Raw genomic sequence first — 17,533 nt, 5'->3', positions numbered from 1 at the left:
TTTCTTCCTCTGATTCACAAGATGAGTATCGACAAAGCCCTCTTTATTGTAAAGACCAAGGATTTTTTTTTGCCTCTAAGGCAGTTTATGAAAGCTCCTTCAAGTCATGCATGCATTCAATAACTATCTGCCATACACCCATGAACAAGACATTGTGGGGCATACAAACTTTCATAAGATACGACTTCTACTTTTCTAAGCTAGAAAGGGTTTTTACTAAGTGTCTCTCTATCCCTGAGTGACTTGAAAACGTTTTTTTACATTGTGTCACTTCTAGATGATGCTGACAATAGAGCAATGATGGTGACAGCTGACGTATATTGAGCCATTAAGTGCTAGGCATTGTTTGACTTGCTTTATTTGTATTGTATTAAGGCATTTAATCCTCTCAACAACGCTACGAGATGGATTACTAAATATTATTCCCTTTTCATAGATGAGGCAACTGAGGCAGAGATTAAGAACCTTGCGAAGGGCACACAATGGATGAACTGGGTTTAGTTAAGCTTTCCAGCTACACTGAGCTCCTGAGGAAGGGGACCAGGGCTTACGCGTGTTTTTATCCCACACAGAATCTAATGTCAGTTTTTACGCAGAGCTCCAAAAAGGTGGCCAAAATGCCTTTTTAGGGAGTAGGGAAGTGTGGAGAAATCAGAATCTTTAATCATACAGTAATTCCAAGTCACGATTCGGTCCGAAAAGGGGATACTCCTCGTGGTTTTGCAAGAGCAGTGGCGTACAAATCCATGCCCGGACCATTTTCCAGCCGCCCCAACGCCGAGCCGATTCTAGACACGTGGGTCCGCCCGGGGGCCCCTCAATCTACCTGCAGGTCCGGGGACGGGGGAAGCGCGCCCCAGCCTGAGGTGCTACGGAACTAAGGGGTTCTGAGTCCTCTTACAGCACACGGGCACCAGTTACCTCCCGCTAGCCCTGCGGTCTCCCGCACGCGCGTCCCCTCCCCGAGCCCAGAACCGCCTGCTGGTTTGTCCAGACGCGCCCGACAGTTCTTTCTCCCCAACCCCCGGGGACTCACGCCCCTCAGCTGGGCCGGCAATGCGTGGGCCTCTTACTTAGAATCCGCAGAGAACACCGCTCTCCTGAAGTTCAACTCGCTGCCGCCACAGCGAACCACGCGGAGACTCTCCTCCTCCACCATCTTCGCGCAAGCGCAAGGACTCGCTGTCGCCGGCCCCGCCCCGAGCTTCCCCGACGGAAGCCGGTTGATAGGGCGTTTGCCCCTGCTCACAGACCCCCAACCTCGCAGGGCTCCTCTAGGCCTCAGTCTCCATGGTAGTTCTCAATGGTAAGACCCAGCGCCTGTGCGGCCATCTTTGGTTTGGGCATCGTCAAATTAGGACATGTGAAAAAAGGAAAAAGCGAAACATAGAATGCATTTATATTAGATCCCTCTAAACTTTTATTTAGAAAAGATAAATTTCTCTCCGGACTTGTTAATCTAACTCTAAAGTTTCTTACGCCGGAAGGGAAAGGTAGCCCGAAGTGTGTCAGATGACCGCCAGTCCTTTCCCATACCCCGCCAGGCTTCGCCTTTCTCTTAACTTTGATTCGGGAGCTGCGAGATGACGCCAGCGTTTTGCGCCAACAGCATTCCTGGTCGCGCAATTGAGTTCTTGGTTGGAAAGGTAGCGTTCTCTTTTTTGCACAGCTGTTAGCTCCTCTCGTTAGCTGTCACTTTGTTCTGTTCCTCTGAGCAGAGCATACGTTCCTACAGAATCTTCACAGCTCCAAGAGGCTTGCTTTTTCCTTTGGACACCCGGCTCTTACGCCGGGATTCTGGTTCCTATTTCTCTCCCTGGTTCATTGGACCTTCTTGGCCGGTCTGACATTGCACTCTACCCTGGCCAAGTTTCAGGGCCGCTGCTCCCTGGTTTGCTACTGTTTTGTGCGTGTTGCCGTGGTTTTAGCTTCCGCAGTTAGTCGACCGAAGCCCTGAACTCTGAGAAAGTTTATGCCTCCATCTCCATTCCTTTTTATAAACTTATGTGTATCATTTTCGTGGCCCCAGTATATTAGAAGGTGCTTATCTTCCTTCCTCCCTTCCTCCCTTCCTTCCTTCCACCAATCCCCTCTGTGCTGGCTCTGTAACACTCCTAAGGGTAAAGAGCCAGTGACAGCTTAACTTTAACAAGAACAGGAGATCTGCCTTGATTGCGTAGAAAATTACCACATCCCTTCAGTGTTTCTGGAGGCAAATAATTATGGAGAGCCTTCTATATGTGAGACACAATGCAAGACAGACGTGACCGCTGCCTTGTTACCTTCTATGGGAGAGAGACAAAAATGTTTAACAATCGAGATGATCACAGATTGTGTGCCGAAGAAAATAAAACAATAATATAAGAGAGAATAGTTTTCTCTGAGGAGGTTTAGGCTTAACCTGATGAATATATATTTGTTAAGGTCGTGTAGGTTTAAAGATGATATTTTAACAATTCAATGTTAATACAAATTTGATATAAAATAATTCAATGCAGAAATAGAATGGTCTCGGTAGATCCTATACCCTATGAGTATCTCTCCACCATTAAAAGTTTGGTGTATATGCTTCCTGATATTTTTCTAGGCATACATACACCTTAACATTATTCTGCAGCGCAATGCAAGGCACCACGTATTCTTTTTTCCCCCTCTCTATATGCTTTCACTGCAATGTATACAGATTTTTATCTCCTTTTTGATAACTGCATAGTATTTCATAGAGTAAATGTGCCATAATTGATTAAGTCATACTCTCAAAGGTGGACATTTAGTCATTTCCATTTTTAAAAAAGTGGCACATAGTGCTACAGGACATGTAAATTTGTGACAGTATTGCTGTAGGAGAGATTCCTAGAATAGGTATTGTGGGGTTAAAGGATATTTGCATTTTTTATTTTGAGGGTGTGTTTTGTGGAAGAGAGATATGTGTTACTGGGAAAACCAAGAGGAATAACTAATGGCAGCCAAAAAAAGGGAACTATTTAAAGTTTTGGGAAAATCCATCAGAAGAGGGAGTATTATAAGAGAGTATGATTTCTTAAGAAGAAATCAGGAGGGAAAAGGACTGATGAAGTGGTGTAAGGCAAATGAAGTTGCCTATAAATACTGCATCAATGAACAACAATTGAAAGGTAGCAAGGGTGGGGAGTTCACTGTTTAAAATTAAGAGTGTAATGTGGAGTCACTTTTTCAAGAATTGTTAAGTATAATGAATTCTGCTTCTCAAGTCTAATATTTCCTTTCATATACTGGCATTCATATATCATACAACAGTCTTTGTTGATTGGCCTGCAAACACTAAAATAAAAGCAAAATTTTCTAAAGTGTTTGGAGGGCTGGAAAGAAGTAATAGAATACTGAGGGTGATAGAGGTGGCTAGATGCTCTCTGTACGTGGTATCAGATACTTCCCTAGGCATTTCATAGACGAGAGCAAGGGAAGTTTGGTTCATTTGTTGAGTTGAGCATCTTTGACAGGTCTTCGGTTCTCTTCAGCTCTCCTCTTTTCTTTCTGCGTCCTCACCAGAATCATCTTTAAAAGTCCCTTCATGAAAGTACTGACTTTTCCTAGCACACACTTTAAAACTTTTCCAGCCTCTACCTTTATCCGGTTCCAAGGCTGCTTCCATATTTTTAGGTTTTTGTTAGTTACAGCAGCACCCCTTTCTTGGGACCAAAATCTGTGTTAGTCATGGTTCTCCAGAAAAACATAACCAATAGAATTTATTTATTTGTTTGTTTATTAAAAGGAATTGGTACACTCAATTATGGAGGCTGAAAAGTCCTACAATGTGCAGTCTGCAAGTTGGACATCCTGGAAAGCTGGTGGTGTAATTCAGTCTGAGTCTGAAGGCCTGAGAACCAGGGGAGCTGATGGTGTAAATCCAGTCTAAGTACAGGAGAAGAATGACGTACCAGCTGAGCAGTCAGGTAGAGAAGCAACTAATTCTCTATTCCTCTTCCTTTTGTTCTACTTAGGCTATTAATGGGCCCTGAATGATGCCCACCCACACTGGGGAGAGCAATTTGCTTTATTGAGTCCTTATTGAGTCCACAGATTCCAATGCTAATCTCATCCAAAAATACCTTTACAGACAAACCTAGAAATAATGGTTAGCCAAATATCTGGGCACCCTGTGACCCAGTTAAGTTGACATAAAATTAACTACCACACTGGGCAACCACTAATCTGTTCTCTGTCCCTATAGTTTGCCTTTTCCAGAAAGTTGTATAAATGGTATTATATAGTATGTAACCTTTTGAATCTAGCTTCTTTCACTTAGCATAATGTATTTGAAATTCATGTTGTATAGATCAGTGGTTTTCTCATTTTTATTGCTGGGTGCTATTCTATTATATGGCTATTCTGCAATTTGTTTATTTGTTGAAGGATGTTTAATTTTTTTCCCCAGTTTTGGAACTTATGAATAATACTGTTTAAACATTAATTTGTAGGTTTTTGTGTGAACATAAGTTTTCATTTCTCTAGGATAAATACCAATAAGTGGGATTGCTGGGTCAAATAATATGTTTAAATTTTTAAGAGACTGCCAGACTGTTTTTCCAGTTTTGTACCATTTTGCATTCTAATCAGTAAATTTTGAAAGGTTTAGTTGCTTCACATCCTTGTCAGCACTTGGTGTTGTCAGTATTTTTAATTTTAGCCACTGTAATAAGTTTATAGTGGTATTTCATTGTTTTAATTTTTATTTCACTAATGACTAATGGTGTTGGGCATCTTTTCATGTGTTCATTTCCTATCTGTATATCTTCTTTGGTGCAATGTCTTCAAATATTTTATCCATTGTTTTATTGGTTGGTTGTTTTCTTATTGTTGAGTTGGAGATTTCTTTATATATTTTGGACACAATTCCTTTGTCAGATATGTGAATTATAAATATTTCCTCCCAGATTGTGGCTTGTCTTTTCATTCTTCTAATAGTGTCTTTCACAGAACTGAAGTTTTAAATTTTGATGAAGTACAGTTATCACTTTTTTTCTTTTATGGATCGTGCTTTTGTTATTGTATCTAAAAACACTTTATGTATTCCAAGTTTATGAAAATATTCTCCTATGTTTTATATGAAGAGTTTTATACAGTTGACTCTTGAACAACACAGGTTTGAACTGTGGGTCCACTTATATGCAGTTGTTTTTCAATAAATATGTTGGAAAATTTTTTTGGAGGTTTTTGACAATTTGAAAAAACTCACAGATGCACTGAATTGCCCAAAAATATCGGAAAATTTAAGAGAAAGTTAGGTATGTCAGGAATGCATAACACGTATGTAGATATACATTTAACAAAAATATATGTTAATTGATTATTTTGTTATTGGTAAGGCTTCTGGTCAATGGTAAGCTAGGAAGGGAGAAGGAGGGTGTTCGTGAAGACTGGAAACATGGATAGTATTATTTTATTTTGTACAGATGGAGGGTGTAATATAATTGGGAAGTAACACTGCAAAAGAGAACTTACGGGTTTTTTTGGTGGTAATTTTTTTCTCAGATTATTAAAATGATATCTCAAAAATTAAAAATTGTTATTGAACTCTCAGATTTCAATCTGAGAGGCTAGACAATAAGGAATAGCTTCATAAAGCTAAAAAAAGTTCCACAATTTAATGACAGCTGTGCAAAATAAGCCATTAAGTGGACTCGCAAGTCCTACCAACATAAAAATCAACTCATACAAAACACCATACTTTTAAGTACCTGGCCTTAATAAATATTTTATGCTAGTTATATCCCCAAGGATATTCTAGTTATTCATACCAACCTTTTACTAAATTCTCCTTGATATATATAAAGATGTAGTTAACTTTAGCTACACATAGGAACCACCTGGTGTGCTTTAGAAAATAATGAAACCTGGTCCTGTCCTATCTTCAGAAATTCTGATGTAATTGGTCTGCAGTGTAACCTGGGCATCAGTTTTTTTTTTTTTTTTTTAAGTTGTGGTGAAAAATACATAACAAATTTTTTTATTAGTGACATTTAGTACATTCACAATGTTGTGCAACCACCACTCTATCTAGTTCCAGGACATTTTCATCACCCCAAAGGAAATCGTTTACCTTTAAGTATTTACTTCTCCCCCCATCTCCACAATTATTAGTGTATAGATATAAAACTGCTCTTTGTATATTGATCTTGTATCCTGCAACTTTGCTGAATTCATTTACTAGCTCTAATAGTTTTCTGTTTTGTATTCTTTAGGATTTTTTATATGTCAGATCTTGTCATCTGTGAATAGATACTACTTCTTCTTTTCCAGTTTGGATGCCTTTTATTTCTTTCTTTTCTTTTTTTTGCCTAATTGATCTGGGTAGAACTTCCAGTGCAATGGTGAATAGCAGTGGTAAAAGCAGGCATCCTCGTCTTATTCCTGATCTTGGGAGGAGAGTGTTCAGTCTTTCACTATGAAGTATGATGTTAGCTGTGAATTTTTCATATGTCCCCTTTATCATGTTGAGGAAATTCCCTTCTCTTCCTAGTTTTCTGAGTGTTTTGATCGTGAAAGGATGTTGTATTTTGTCAAGTGACTTTTCTGTGTCAGTTGAGATGGTTGTATGGGATTTTTCATGTTGGCTGGACTGCAGTCACCTGAAGGCTTGACTTGACTGGACATCCAAAATGGCACACTTATGGTTGGAAGTCGACGCTGACTGTTCGCTGCAAGTTTACCTGGGGTTATCAACCAGGGCACCTAAACCTGGCGTCTCTGACATAGCAGTCTCAGGGTAGTTGGAAGTTTTACGTGGTGGCTGACATTCCTCAGGGAGTGTCTTGTGGTCTAGTGTCAAAAGTCATACAGGGTCCCTTCTGGTCTATCACAGTAGTCACAATTCTGGTCTAGCTTGTATGGAACTTGGAAATCATTACTCTCACACCCACAACAAGGAAAAAGAAAGAAAAAAACAACTGAAAATTAACAGTTCTTCTTAGATCCATCAAATAATTGAGGTCACAAGGAAAAGCACTGCCCCTGCTCCCCAAACTGGAGACAGGCAGATGGAATCACAGCATATCAGAGCAGATGCCCAAGAGCAGAAACTGCCATTGCTGGAGCAGTACTTGGGAAAGAAAACTTAAGCTATAATTGACAAATTATTGGAGGCTCAGTGTGGACAACTTTGATTGTTAAAAATTCCAAGGGGGCCTAGCTGCATGAGTATCCCCACACTTTCATATGTTTTATCTCCAGGAACCCTGCCAGGTTCTCACAGTGTAGATGGGAAGATATTTACCAAGGATGAACCTACATTGCCACATCATAATCACGCAAGGTCCTAGCTTTCCTAAGGGTTCGCTCTTAGTGTTGTACATTCTATGGGCTTGAACAAACATATAATGACATATATCCAGCATTATAATATCATACAGAATATTTTCACTGCCCTAAAAATCCTCTGTGCTCTTCCTATTCATCTTTCCTCCTCAACTCCCACTTCTGGAAACCACTGATTTTCTTATTGTCTCCATCCCTAGTTTTGTCTTTTCTAGGATGTTATATAGTTGGAATCATACAATATGTAGCCTTTTCAGATTGGCTTCTTTCACTTAGTGATATTCGTATAAGTTTCCTTCATGTCTTTTCATAGCATGATAGCTCATTTCTTTTTAGTGCTGAATAATAATATTCTATTATCTGGATATACCACCGTTTATTTATTCATTCACTTGATAAGGTTGTGACATCTTGTTTGCATTGAAGTTTTGACAGTTATGAATAAAGCTGCTATTACATCCATGTATAGGTTTCTGTGTAGATGTTAAGTTTTCAACTGCTTTGGGTAAATACCAGGGAGTGCTATTACTGGATTGTATGGTAAGAGTATGTTTAGTTTTGTAAGAAACCTCCAAATTGTTTCGAAAGGGGCTGTACTAATTTGCAACCCTACCAGCAATGTATGAGAATTCCTGTTGCTCCACATCCTTGCCAGAATTTTTTGTTGTCAGTGTTCTGGATTTTGGCCATTCTGATAGGTGTGTAATTTTATCTTTTTAATAACACATTTTGCTTCCTAATTCAACAAACATTGAACAGTTAATATAAGACAATGTCCTGGTTCCTGGGGATATAAAGATGAGTTAAGACATGGTACATGGTACATAAGGGAGGATCTTATATTGAGGAATATGGACACAAAAGTGATCATTATGTTATGGTGTAATCAAGTGCAAATGTTAGGTATATACATGGTGATGTGGGTTTACAGAAGGCCCCCTAACCTGGCCTGCATTTTTTTTTTTAATGCTATTCTTGTCTGCTTACATTCTTTTTATTTATGTATGTATGTATGTATGTATGTACGGCTGTGTTGGGTCTTCGTTTCTGTGCGAGGGCTTTCTCCAGTTGCGGCGAGCGGGGGCCACTCTTCATCGCGGTGTGCGGCCCTCTCACTGTCGCGGCCTCTCGTTGCCGAGCACAGGCTCCAGACGCGCAGGCTCAGTAGCTGTGGCTCACGGGCCGAGTTGCTCCGCGGCATGTGGGATCTTCCCAGACCAGGGCTCGAACCCATGTCCCCTGCATTGGCAGGCAGATTCTCAACCACTGCGCCACCAGGGAAGCCCCTGGCCTGCATTTTTGAAGGAGGTGATGATTCATCTAATTCTCAAAGGATGAATAGAAGTAAGCCATGTAAAGAGATTCTGAAAAGGACATTCTAGGCAGAATGGACAGCATAAACAAAGACCCCAAGTTTTCCCCATGATTTCTCACATGTGAAGGTTCAGGAACCATTATTTGAATCTCCCCGCCTGGAGATATTTTACTCTTCATGGTGCTCTGTAATTGCGTTTTCAAGAACAAATCAGTGTAGCATCCAATAATATATGACCCACAATAAATTTTCTATTTTTTTTTTTGATTTTTACATCAGCAATTTGAATCAAACTGACCCACTGCTGGAGTTTTAATTTTTACCTGGACATCTAAGTGTCACCTAGCAATTGTCCTAGTGCCTCATTCCTTTACCTGCCTCTGCTCCTCCCCAATACACACTACATTACACTCTGCTTTGAAAGGGGCCTATGAGCCTAAATTTCTTCTCCTTTCTTCTTTGTTAAAATTCTTTTCCTTCCCTGCAATGCACACCCATCCTCTCAGAACAGATCTCAGTAAAATATTAGGAAGAAGGTTTCACATCTCCTTGGGCCCAGTCATCCTCCTTTTTAATATTTATTTATTAATTTTTTCCCTCTGGGGTGATTTACTGGTTGACTTTGATTTCAGGGCTCTGTAACCTCAAATTAACCTACTCAGAGTGAGGGATTAAAGGATCTGAGCTGTTAATTATTCTCAATTTGGGAAATTATTTTTGTATAAACTCATAGACGTTCACGTGGCAGAGGGATTATATCTACAGTGGGAAATAAAAGCATGATATTTTGAATCAATGATTCCCTATGACCTATAGGCTAAAATCTAGGCTTCTGGATCTGGCAATGAAGGACTGACACAAATTGTCCTAACTTTTTCTAATCTAGCTTATTTTTCTCGCCTCTGTGAACCTCACTGTGGGGTGGTCTTCCTAGCATTCCATGATGATTCTAGATCTTTACCTTTATTTAATGTTGCTTCTACCTGAAATGCCCTCTTATTTTCATTCTGGATATCTAAATCCTTTCCAAGAGGTTCAAACCTTCTCAATTCTCTTCCATGAACATTCTCATTTATCTTCCTAGTTTCCAGTCAGAGCACTTAAACTTTACTTTACCACTTATTGCGATTTAATTGTATAATAGCTTGAGTTGTCTCCTGTTAATACTTGATTTGTCTGTGTTTTCGTGTTTACAGATGTATGCTCTTTGAGGGCAAGATGGTATATTGGTCTTCTAGGTATCATAATGCAATGTTTCCTGCATTGTGGGTTCCTAATTACCATTTACTGGTTGATGATTTATTAATATGTAAATTATCTGGGAACAGACCCTATATTCCTAAAGTATTTAATAGTATTTGCATGCCAGAGATCTGAGCTGACGATGATGACTTCAGAACTAGGTATGAAAACTATTATTTAAAAAAAACTACGACTGCAAAAATATAGATATACCACGTGGTGGCACCAAAGGTGCATCATTATTTTTGTAGGTTTTGTGTTATATTGTACTTCAGTCTACCAGAAATTGTAATTATCGTATTAGCACATGGAAAAATATTTTTTAATATCTAACTAATAATTAAACTTAGTAGAGTGTTATAGAATGAGCATTTCTTAGTATAGAAACATTCAAAAAGATCTTTGCATCTTTACTTGTCTTTTTTTTACAAAAGATGTCTTTAAGTTCTAGAACTCCTATATGTTGTTTTGGAATCAGATTCCTCTTCCTTCACTGTCTTATCCCTCTATACTCTAAAAATTTCATGAGCATTAGAAGCTGTCCTTTGACATTTGGGTTTTGAGATGGGGGTCATTGGTGGCTCACAGATTATTATGTTGTGTAGAATGTGGACCTAATCAAATTCCAGCTGTTAATGGTATGTGTAGTTCTTTTGCAGACAGCCTTCTTAGGCATGTTTAATTTCCATGTGTAAAGTCATACTTAAAGTATGTAAACTGAAACAGATGTTAGTACTCTGAGAATGCATTTGGTGCATGAAGGAACAGTTCCCTAGCCTCTTATTCCACCCCCACTTTATTTTGAAAGCCCTTTGAATAGAAAAGGGCCTCTGGAGAGCCATCTAGTATCTTTGACCCCATTAGTGAGTAGCAGTTTATTACTGGGAAACAGTTGCCCAAATAAATGTTGGATTTTGCTTTAAAATCCTTCCTTGAGAACCATATGATTTTCTTTCCTTCCCTATAAGCTTTGTTTATTCTTTAATCAGGAAGCTATTCACTCTAATGATACAAGTTTTCTTAAAACCAAACTAAATCTCACTGATATTATCATTTAATAATAACTGAACTTTTATTTTCCTAAAGATTAGCAGTAATAAAGGCAGATTTTTGTGCAACGCCTATGTACCTTCTCAGGTATCAGATATTTAAATACTATATTTGAAAGTATTCTAATATCTGATTTATGTTGATGATAGTTTATAGAGTTCTAACCACACAGTTAGAATTTGTGCTTCTAATAGTTTTCCCAAAAAAGGTAGAGTTATTATTAGTTATTAACTACTTTCTTTTTTCTTTATATCTTCTTCTTCCCCTCCCCTCTTTTTCTCTTTTCAAAGATATTTGTTAAGGGCCTACCTCAGGTTCTGTGCTATGCTCAGAAAGGATTAAGAAAGATCCTCATCTTAAGGAACATTCACTGTAACTTAGGAAAGAAGCACAAATTAAAAATTTCTGACAGCGCAGGAGAGCCAACCCATAATCTAGGGGAACTAAAGAAAACTTTATAGAAGAGAAGTTATTGGAGGTAAGTGTTGAATGATAGAGGGGAATTTCTCTAGGCAGTGAAGGGAACAACAGGTTTTTGAGGCAGCAGAATGGAATGAGCACTAGTGTGATGGGTTTGTGAAACATAAGGACTCTAGTTTAGTTTTCTTACGGATACTTGGAAGGAGTAACGAGGTAGCGAGAAAGAATTGAAAGAAAGGGAAATTCCCTGGCAGTCCAGTGATTAAGACTCCGTGCTTCCACTGCTGGGGGCCTGGGTTCAATCCCTGATCGGGGAACTAAGACCCCACAGGCTGCATGGCGTGGTCAAACAAAAAAACAAAAAAGAAAATGCCCAGCAAAAGTGCCTGCACTACCTTGTGCTCCGCCCCACCCCCCGCAAAAAAAAGAATTGAAAGAAAGGCTGAGACCAGATTTAGTTATGCCTAAAGGTTTGGAAATATAAATGCAAAATCTTTTTTTAATTAAAAATTAGAGATTATAGTTTTAAAGTTTTGATATATGTTTTGATTTATGAAAAAGTTTTGATTCATGTTATTTCAAGGTGATAATACATGACCTTTTTTCCTTCATAGTAAAAACTTAATAGGTATCATAACAGCTGATGTTCTTAAGTTAGTGAGTTACCTTCTACATGTATCAGTAAAATACATCAGTGACTAAAAATTTATGCAGTTCCATGTATATTCACATATTTTTGTCTTGTTAAATAAACATAAAAGTGTCCTTGAATTTGTCATTATATTTAATCATTCAAGGCCATAGGTATTTAGCTTCTAGATTAAGAAGCAAAGCTTTAGTGAAAAATGTGTATTATGCATTTGTATAATTATAATACATATGTATAAATATAATGCTGTGTTGGTAATTAATTGATAATTTGGCCTTTATTACTGGTCAACTTAGATGGCTAAATGATAGCTCTAGTATATATTAAATGTAACAGAAATAACTTAATTATCTGTAGTATTTTCCTCACAAAACCAAATTCAAAATGTATGTGGAGAAACTTGCATTCAAAAAATATATTCTATGTTATTTTGTCTAGCTAGCTTTTAGAATCATTGGTGGAAGTGTTTCAGGAGCTCTGTTTTTTCGATACATAATGCTATTTTTCTATCTTATAAAAATAAATTTTCCTACTTCTGGTTTTAGTATTTGTTTTATTCTCATATATACATCTTTTGGTCTTGCCATTATAGTCTTAGTTACATGGAAAGAAATGATGTTATTTGTTGGAATATATGTTATTTGTTGGGATGTATGTGGATATTGGCAGTTTGCCCTGAAAGTATTTTATATATATTATTTTTCTATTGGATCAGAATAAAACATACTTCTAATTTAAGAGAGAAGCATTCATATTGCTCTCTTACATTTAATGACGGATATTGAACCCACTCTTTTTCTTAGCCTGAATTATAATTCTAAAATAAATAGATTCTAAGTGCTCTATTTTCCATTTTAAAGTTTCCATCAAACTGTGGTTAGCGACTGAATAGAAAACTATTATGACATTCTTCAGGTTTTCTAGTCTGTTTGAGAGGTCATAAATAATAGTAAAGCTTCAGTAATTTCACTTATGGAAGTCACTTGAAAAAATAATTGTCTAATAATTTAGTCATAAATAAATTGTCATATAAAGGGGTGTTATAAAGATTGTATTTTTATTTTGACATTAAAACAATTCTATTTTTAGGGTGAAGTGTGAATAGTTTTTAAAGGAATTAAGTGGTAGTTTTAATCTGAATTTTTCCATTTACTTAAGGTTTCCCACTCTGCCTCCAAATTAGAAGTAGAATCTAACTCTCGTTTACAGATCTTCTCAAACTATTAAGGATAAACTGAAGATAATTTCCTTGTTTCATTAACCCCTTACACAATATTATAAGATGAATAGTGCTAATTGAGCAATTAGACTTGCATTTCTGATTGACTAGGGCATATGTCTTGGCATTGAGTGGATATATAAAAAATCAATAAAATGCAGGGGTATTTCTATAATTCTGTGAGCAGAATCTATCCTGTGTCATTTTGTGAGTGTAATTTTCTGATGAAAAAGGAAATACTGGTGACTTTCAGAAAGAAGTTTCGCTAAACGAGAATAAATGCCATGAAGTGAAAATTTTATAAGCACAACTTCAAATAAGAGAATGGATTCATGCTGATTTTCAAGTGAAGGACTGTAGTCATAAAAATTAAACTTGTAAATACTTAGACCATGGACACCCTCAGTTATTTCACTTTCCTTTGACTGTTTCCAAGCTGGGCTTCTACAGCCAAAGTCAAGAGGACCAGTTGAATAAACAATCCAGTTCATTACATCAAAACATCTGACAGATTTACAAATATCCCTGGATAACTCAGGATAATGCGGTTAAATGATTGTGTCTGGATTTACATGGAGTGCCTTTCATCATTATATTCCACTGTGGGTCTACATGAGGTCAAGGGAATAGTAGAGGTGGTGATTGTGTCTTATATGGCTTCTATCCAGTGTTTAGAAAGATGATTTAAAGTAAGGCTAACGGTAAAAAGATAAATTAGTATATCTGAATCATAGTATTTTAATTTTTATTATATTCTATTATCTTTATTGATATAAAAATTCCTATTTATTTTTGAGATATAATTGACATATAACATTGTGTAAGTTTAAGATGTACAGTGTGATTGGATACATTTGTATTATATTCCAATTTAAAGAATGACTATTAAAAGTCACCATGGTCACTGAATTTTATACTCTGGGTTGCTTTCCTTTTTATGATTTATATCCTGTGTTCTTCAGACCAGTATTAAGAATTAATAGCCACAGAATTTTTTTTAAAAACAGCTTCTTTGAGGTGTAATTGACAAAGTGTATCTATTTAAGGTGTACAACTTGATGTTTTGATAGTCACACATGTTTTTTAAGAGTCAGATTTGAATGAACTATGTCAAATCTATTTACATAGTAATGCTATGTACTTTCTTTTGACATCACACCATCTGAGAGTCAAAAAGCAAAACTGTGTACATGTCCAGGCACTATAGTTTATACAATGGGCAGCATGTGAATGTCTGTGAGATTGAATTAATTTTCCTTTAGCTTCAGCTTCAGCTATAGCCTCTTATTTCAGATAAGTATTATTATTACTTTTACTCAGATTTGTATTCACTTACCTTTGTCCTTCACTCAGAATATTGGCATTCTCACTTGAAATGAGTCCCTTGTGCTAAATAATTGGCTAAATAATATAGCACATTTTTTTACAATCCCAGACATTAGAGTGGATTTCATCTTGATCTGTAAATTGAGCACATGAATCTGGGTCAAGGGTGGCCAGGTAAGCAGAACCAGTCAACCCAATCTTGGTTTGAACAGCCTTAAGTAAGGCACTCTACTTTCACCATCCAAAATACTGTGTCCATCCTCAGTGAAAGATCTTCAAGCTGCCATAACAAGATTGGGAGTTTAAGTTGCTGTTATTGGAAAGGCAACTATAATATTTTTCTTTTCCCAGAAAATGAAAAACAGAGAAATTCTCATTTCCTCACTATATGTCTTAAAGCAAAAGAAAATGGAGCCTGCCTTTGTTCAGTACAATAGTGTTAGTAAAGAAGTGTTGTCTTGCTGTAGTATTCCTGCAAGTTAATTTATTTGTTGCTTTAGAAAGAAATTCTGTTTCCATTAAAATTATGTCTTTGGGTAGGTGATTCATAAGCAGAGGACCTGGAAATGGAGTCAGTCTCTTGAGCCTGTTTACATTCTTAATCATGCACAGCTGCTGAGTTGATGGAGGATTTTGGACTTTTAAAAGGTAGAAAAAATCTTATATTTTTCAGTTAAAATGTTAGATAATGGTCACATTTAACCAATATCAAGTAACATAATAGCTTAGAATACTAAGTTTTGGAGAAGGTGGATATCCCTTTCCATGTGTGGTGAACCTCTTTTTAGGTATTTTAAACTTGGCTTTTAGCACATTTCAAAAACCTTTCCTTTGATACAAAACAGCTGTAGCTATGTTTGAGTGATATAAACATTCCCCTCCACCTCATCCTTATTCTTACACTTTCCAGGCTCAAGGCAAAGGATTTAAAAACTTTGCAGTTTCTTCTTATCATGCATTTCCTAAAATTATTTGCATTTTTAACTAAATAAAACTTTATAAGAACCTTTTACAGAGATGGAGTTTGAATGCTTACTTGAAGCAAATAACCTAAAAATGATTGAAAAATTGTACCATTTTCTTGAAAATTTAGTGTAATCTTAAAACATCTTCCTATGGTATAGCCATTAACAAGCTTTCAAATGTGTTTTTTGCTGGGGAAGAACTTGCCCAGCACAGACAAGACAAATTAACACATGTTCAATAGATATTTGGGTTGAAACAGGCAAACGAATTATAATTCTTTTCTCTTTGAGTTTACAGGAAGTGATCCAGTTTCTTCAACCCCTATAAATTATAGCTCCATCTTTCTCACTTTTGTGATGATTTGTCTGTGGACTCTTTGAATAATGTTAAGATCTTGCATTATCATTCGTGAATTTCCCACACTTTAGAAGCTGTATTCACAAATTAATAGCTTTTTCTTGGCATCTTGTATTGGAATAACATCATGTATAAGTGGCTTTTAATATATAAGTAATCCAGTCTAAACTAATTTTCAAGCAGTTTTCCTAGTTACATGGCTAGAGGTCAGAGCTGGGTCAATCATATTTCATTACAGAACTTTATTTGTACTGAAATTTTCTTCTAAGACCTCAAGGAGTGCATTTTCTTGTGGAGCTTAAGCAGGGGGAGGAACTTGATTTTAGACTAAGGAGAAGTGCAAGGATAAGATTATAATTTGTGGCAGGAAATATGCACTAAAACTAATTTTTTAGATTTTAGCAATATATGCTTTTTTTTTTTAATATATGCTTTTTTTGATGGTCTTGGATATTTCTGAACATAGCTGTTAGTAGTGTCTGAGATGGAATTATCCCAGTGATGGAGTCTACCACCTCTTCATTTTATTTGTGAAATACATAGTTACCAAAAAATACAGTACTTTAGAAGAAATATGTCTTAAAAAGCATTAAATCCATGTTTTTAGAAGCATAGCTTAAAAATTAAAATGAGATTAAAATTGGCAATTTCCAACACATTTTTTTAAAATTTATTATTTATTTATTATTTTTATTTTTGGCTGTGTTGGGTCTTCGTTTCTGTGCGAGGGCTTTCTCCAGTTGTGGCAAGTGGGGGCTACTCTTCATCGCGGTGCGCGGGCCTCTCACTATCGCGGCCTCTCTTGTTGCAGAGCACAGGCTCCAGACGCTCAGGCTCAGTAGTTGTGGCTCACGGGCCCAGTTGTTCCACGGCATGTGGGATCTTCCCAGACCAGGGCTCGAACCCGTGTCCCCTGCATTGGCAGGCAGATTCTCAACCACTGCGCCACCAGGGAAGCCCCTCCAACACATTTTGATAATGGGTTTTATTTATTACTTTGAACTTATTTCTTTAGTCATTCATTTATTAAAAGATATAATGTTAGCACTTGGAAATATGAAAATTGATTACTGTTTGTGAATAACTTTGGTCTTAGCTGAAATAAGTTATCTGCATATTTTCCTTTAATCATTGTATGATGTGGTTGCAAATACTCTAGAAAGAACTAAGCTACTCATATTCATTGCTTTGAAAATAAATTAAGAATTTCAAATGATGCAACAGATTAATTCATTAGTCCAAAAAATAGTTCCTAAAGGACCATAAATGTTGACTAAGTTTTGACAGTGGTTTTAAAAGTTATCAGAGAAACCTTGGGACAACAGAGATTTTTGACTGAAATGCACTATAATTCTATATTAGATTCATGCTTATGGGTACCCGGATGGTTTTACATGCATTTTCCACTGTGAGCATGAAATAAATTGTGTGCAAGAGTTTGTCTTTTTTAATTTAGCACAGTATTATGTTATATGCCTCTGCTTTATATTTTCACAAAGTTCTTTTGGGTCTCTGTTTCCTGCATGCCTCCCCAGTGGCCAGTAAATGGAATGTTCTATACAATGCAGTAATCTTAAATTCTGTGACTCTAAGCTTTGTTAAAGGGTAATTTAATTGCAAATGGATATCCTATGTCATTGTTTTTGTGTGTGTGTGCTTCTTTTTATTTATTTTCACTCAATTAATTTGAATATTT

The 17,533-nt window shown here is 36.8% G+C and overlaps 1 protein-coding gene and 1 long non-coding RNA gene across 2 annotated transcripts in view; one reads left to right on the top strand and one right to left on the bottom strand.

Moving 5' to 3' along the window:
- WDR75 (WD repeat domain 75) overlaps positions 1–1,195 on the bottom strand; it is a 41,162-nt gene extending 39,967 nt beyond the window's left edge. Inside the window, exon 1 of the mRNA XM_036857932.1 lies at positions 1,074–1,195. Coding sequence (XP_036713827.1) covers positions 1,074–1,159 — 86 coding nt within the window. The 5' untranslated portion in view covers positions 1,160–1,195. The remainder of the gene's footprint in view (positions 1–1,073) is intronic.
- A 372-nt stretch (positions 1,196–1,567) lies between these two features.
- The window catches only part of LOC118898307, a 188,040-nt gene continuing 172,074 nt past the window's right edge, over positions 1,568–17,533 (top strand). Inside the window, exons 1-2 of the long non-coding RNA XR_005020663.1 lie at positions 1,568–1,646; positions 3,752–3,932. This is a non-coding gene — a long non-coding RNA (uncharacterized LOC118898307). The remainder of the gene's footprint in view (positions 1,647–3,751; positions 3,933–17,533) is intronic.

Source organism: Balaenoptera musculus, chromosome 7, assembly GCF_009873245.2.
Source record: "Balaenoptera musculus isolate JJ_BM4_2016_0621 chromosome 7, mBalMus1.pri.v3, whole genome shotgun sequence".
NCBI classification, from domain to species: domain Eukaryota; kingdom Metazoa; phylum Chordata; class Mammalia; order Artiodactyla; family Balaenopteridae; genus Balaenoptera; species Balaenoptera musculus.
The sequence above is the reverse complement of the archived record's forward strand: the minus strand, read 5'-3'. Positions and strand labels throughout refer to the sequence as shown.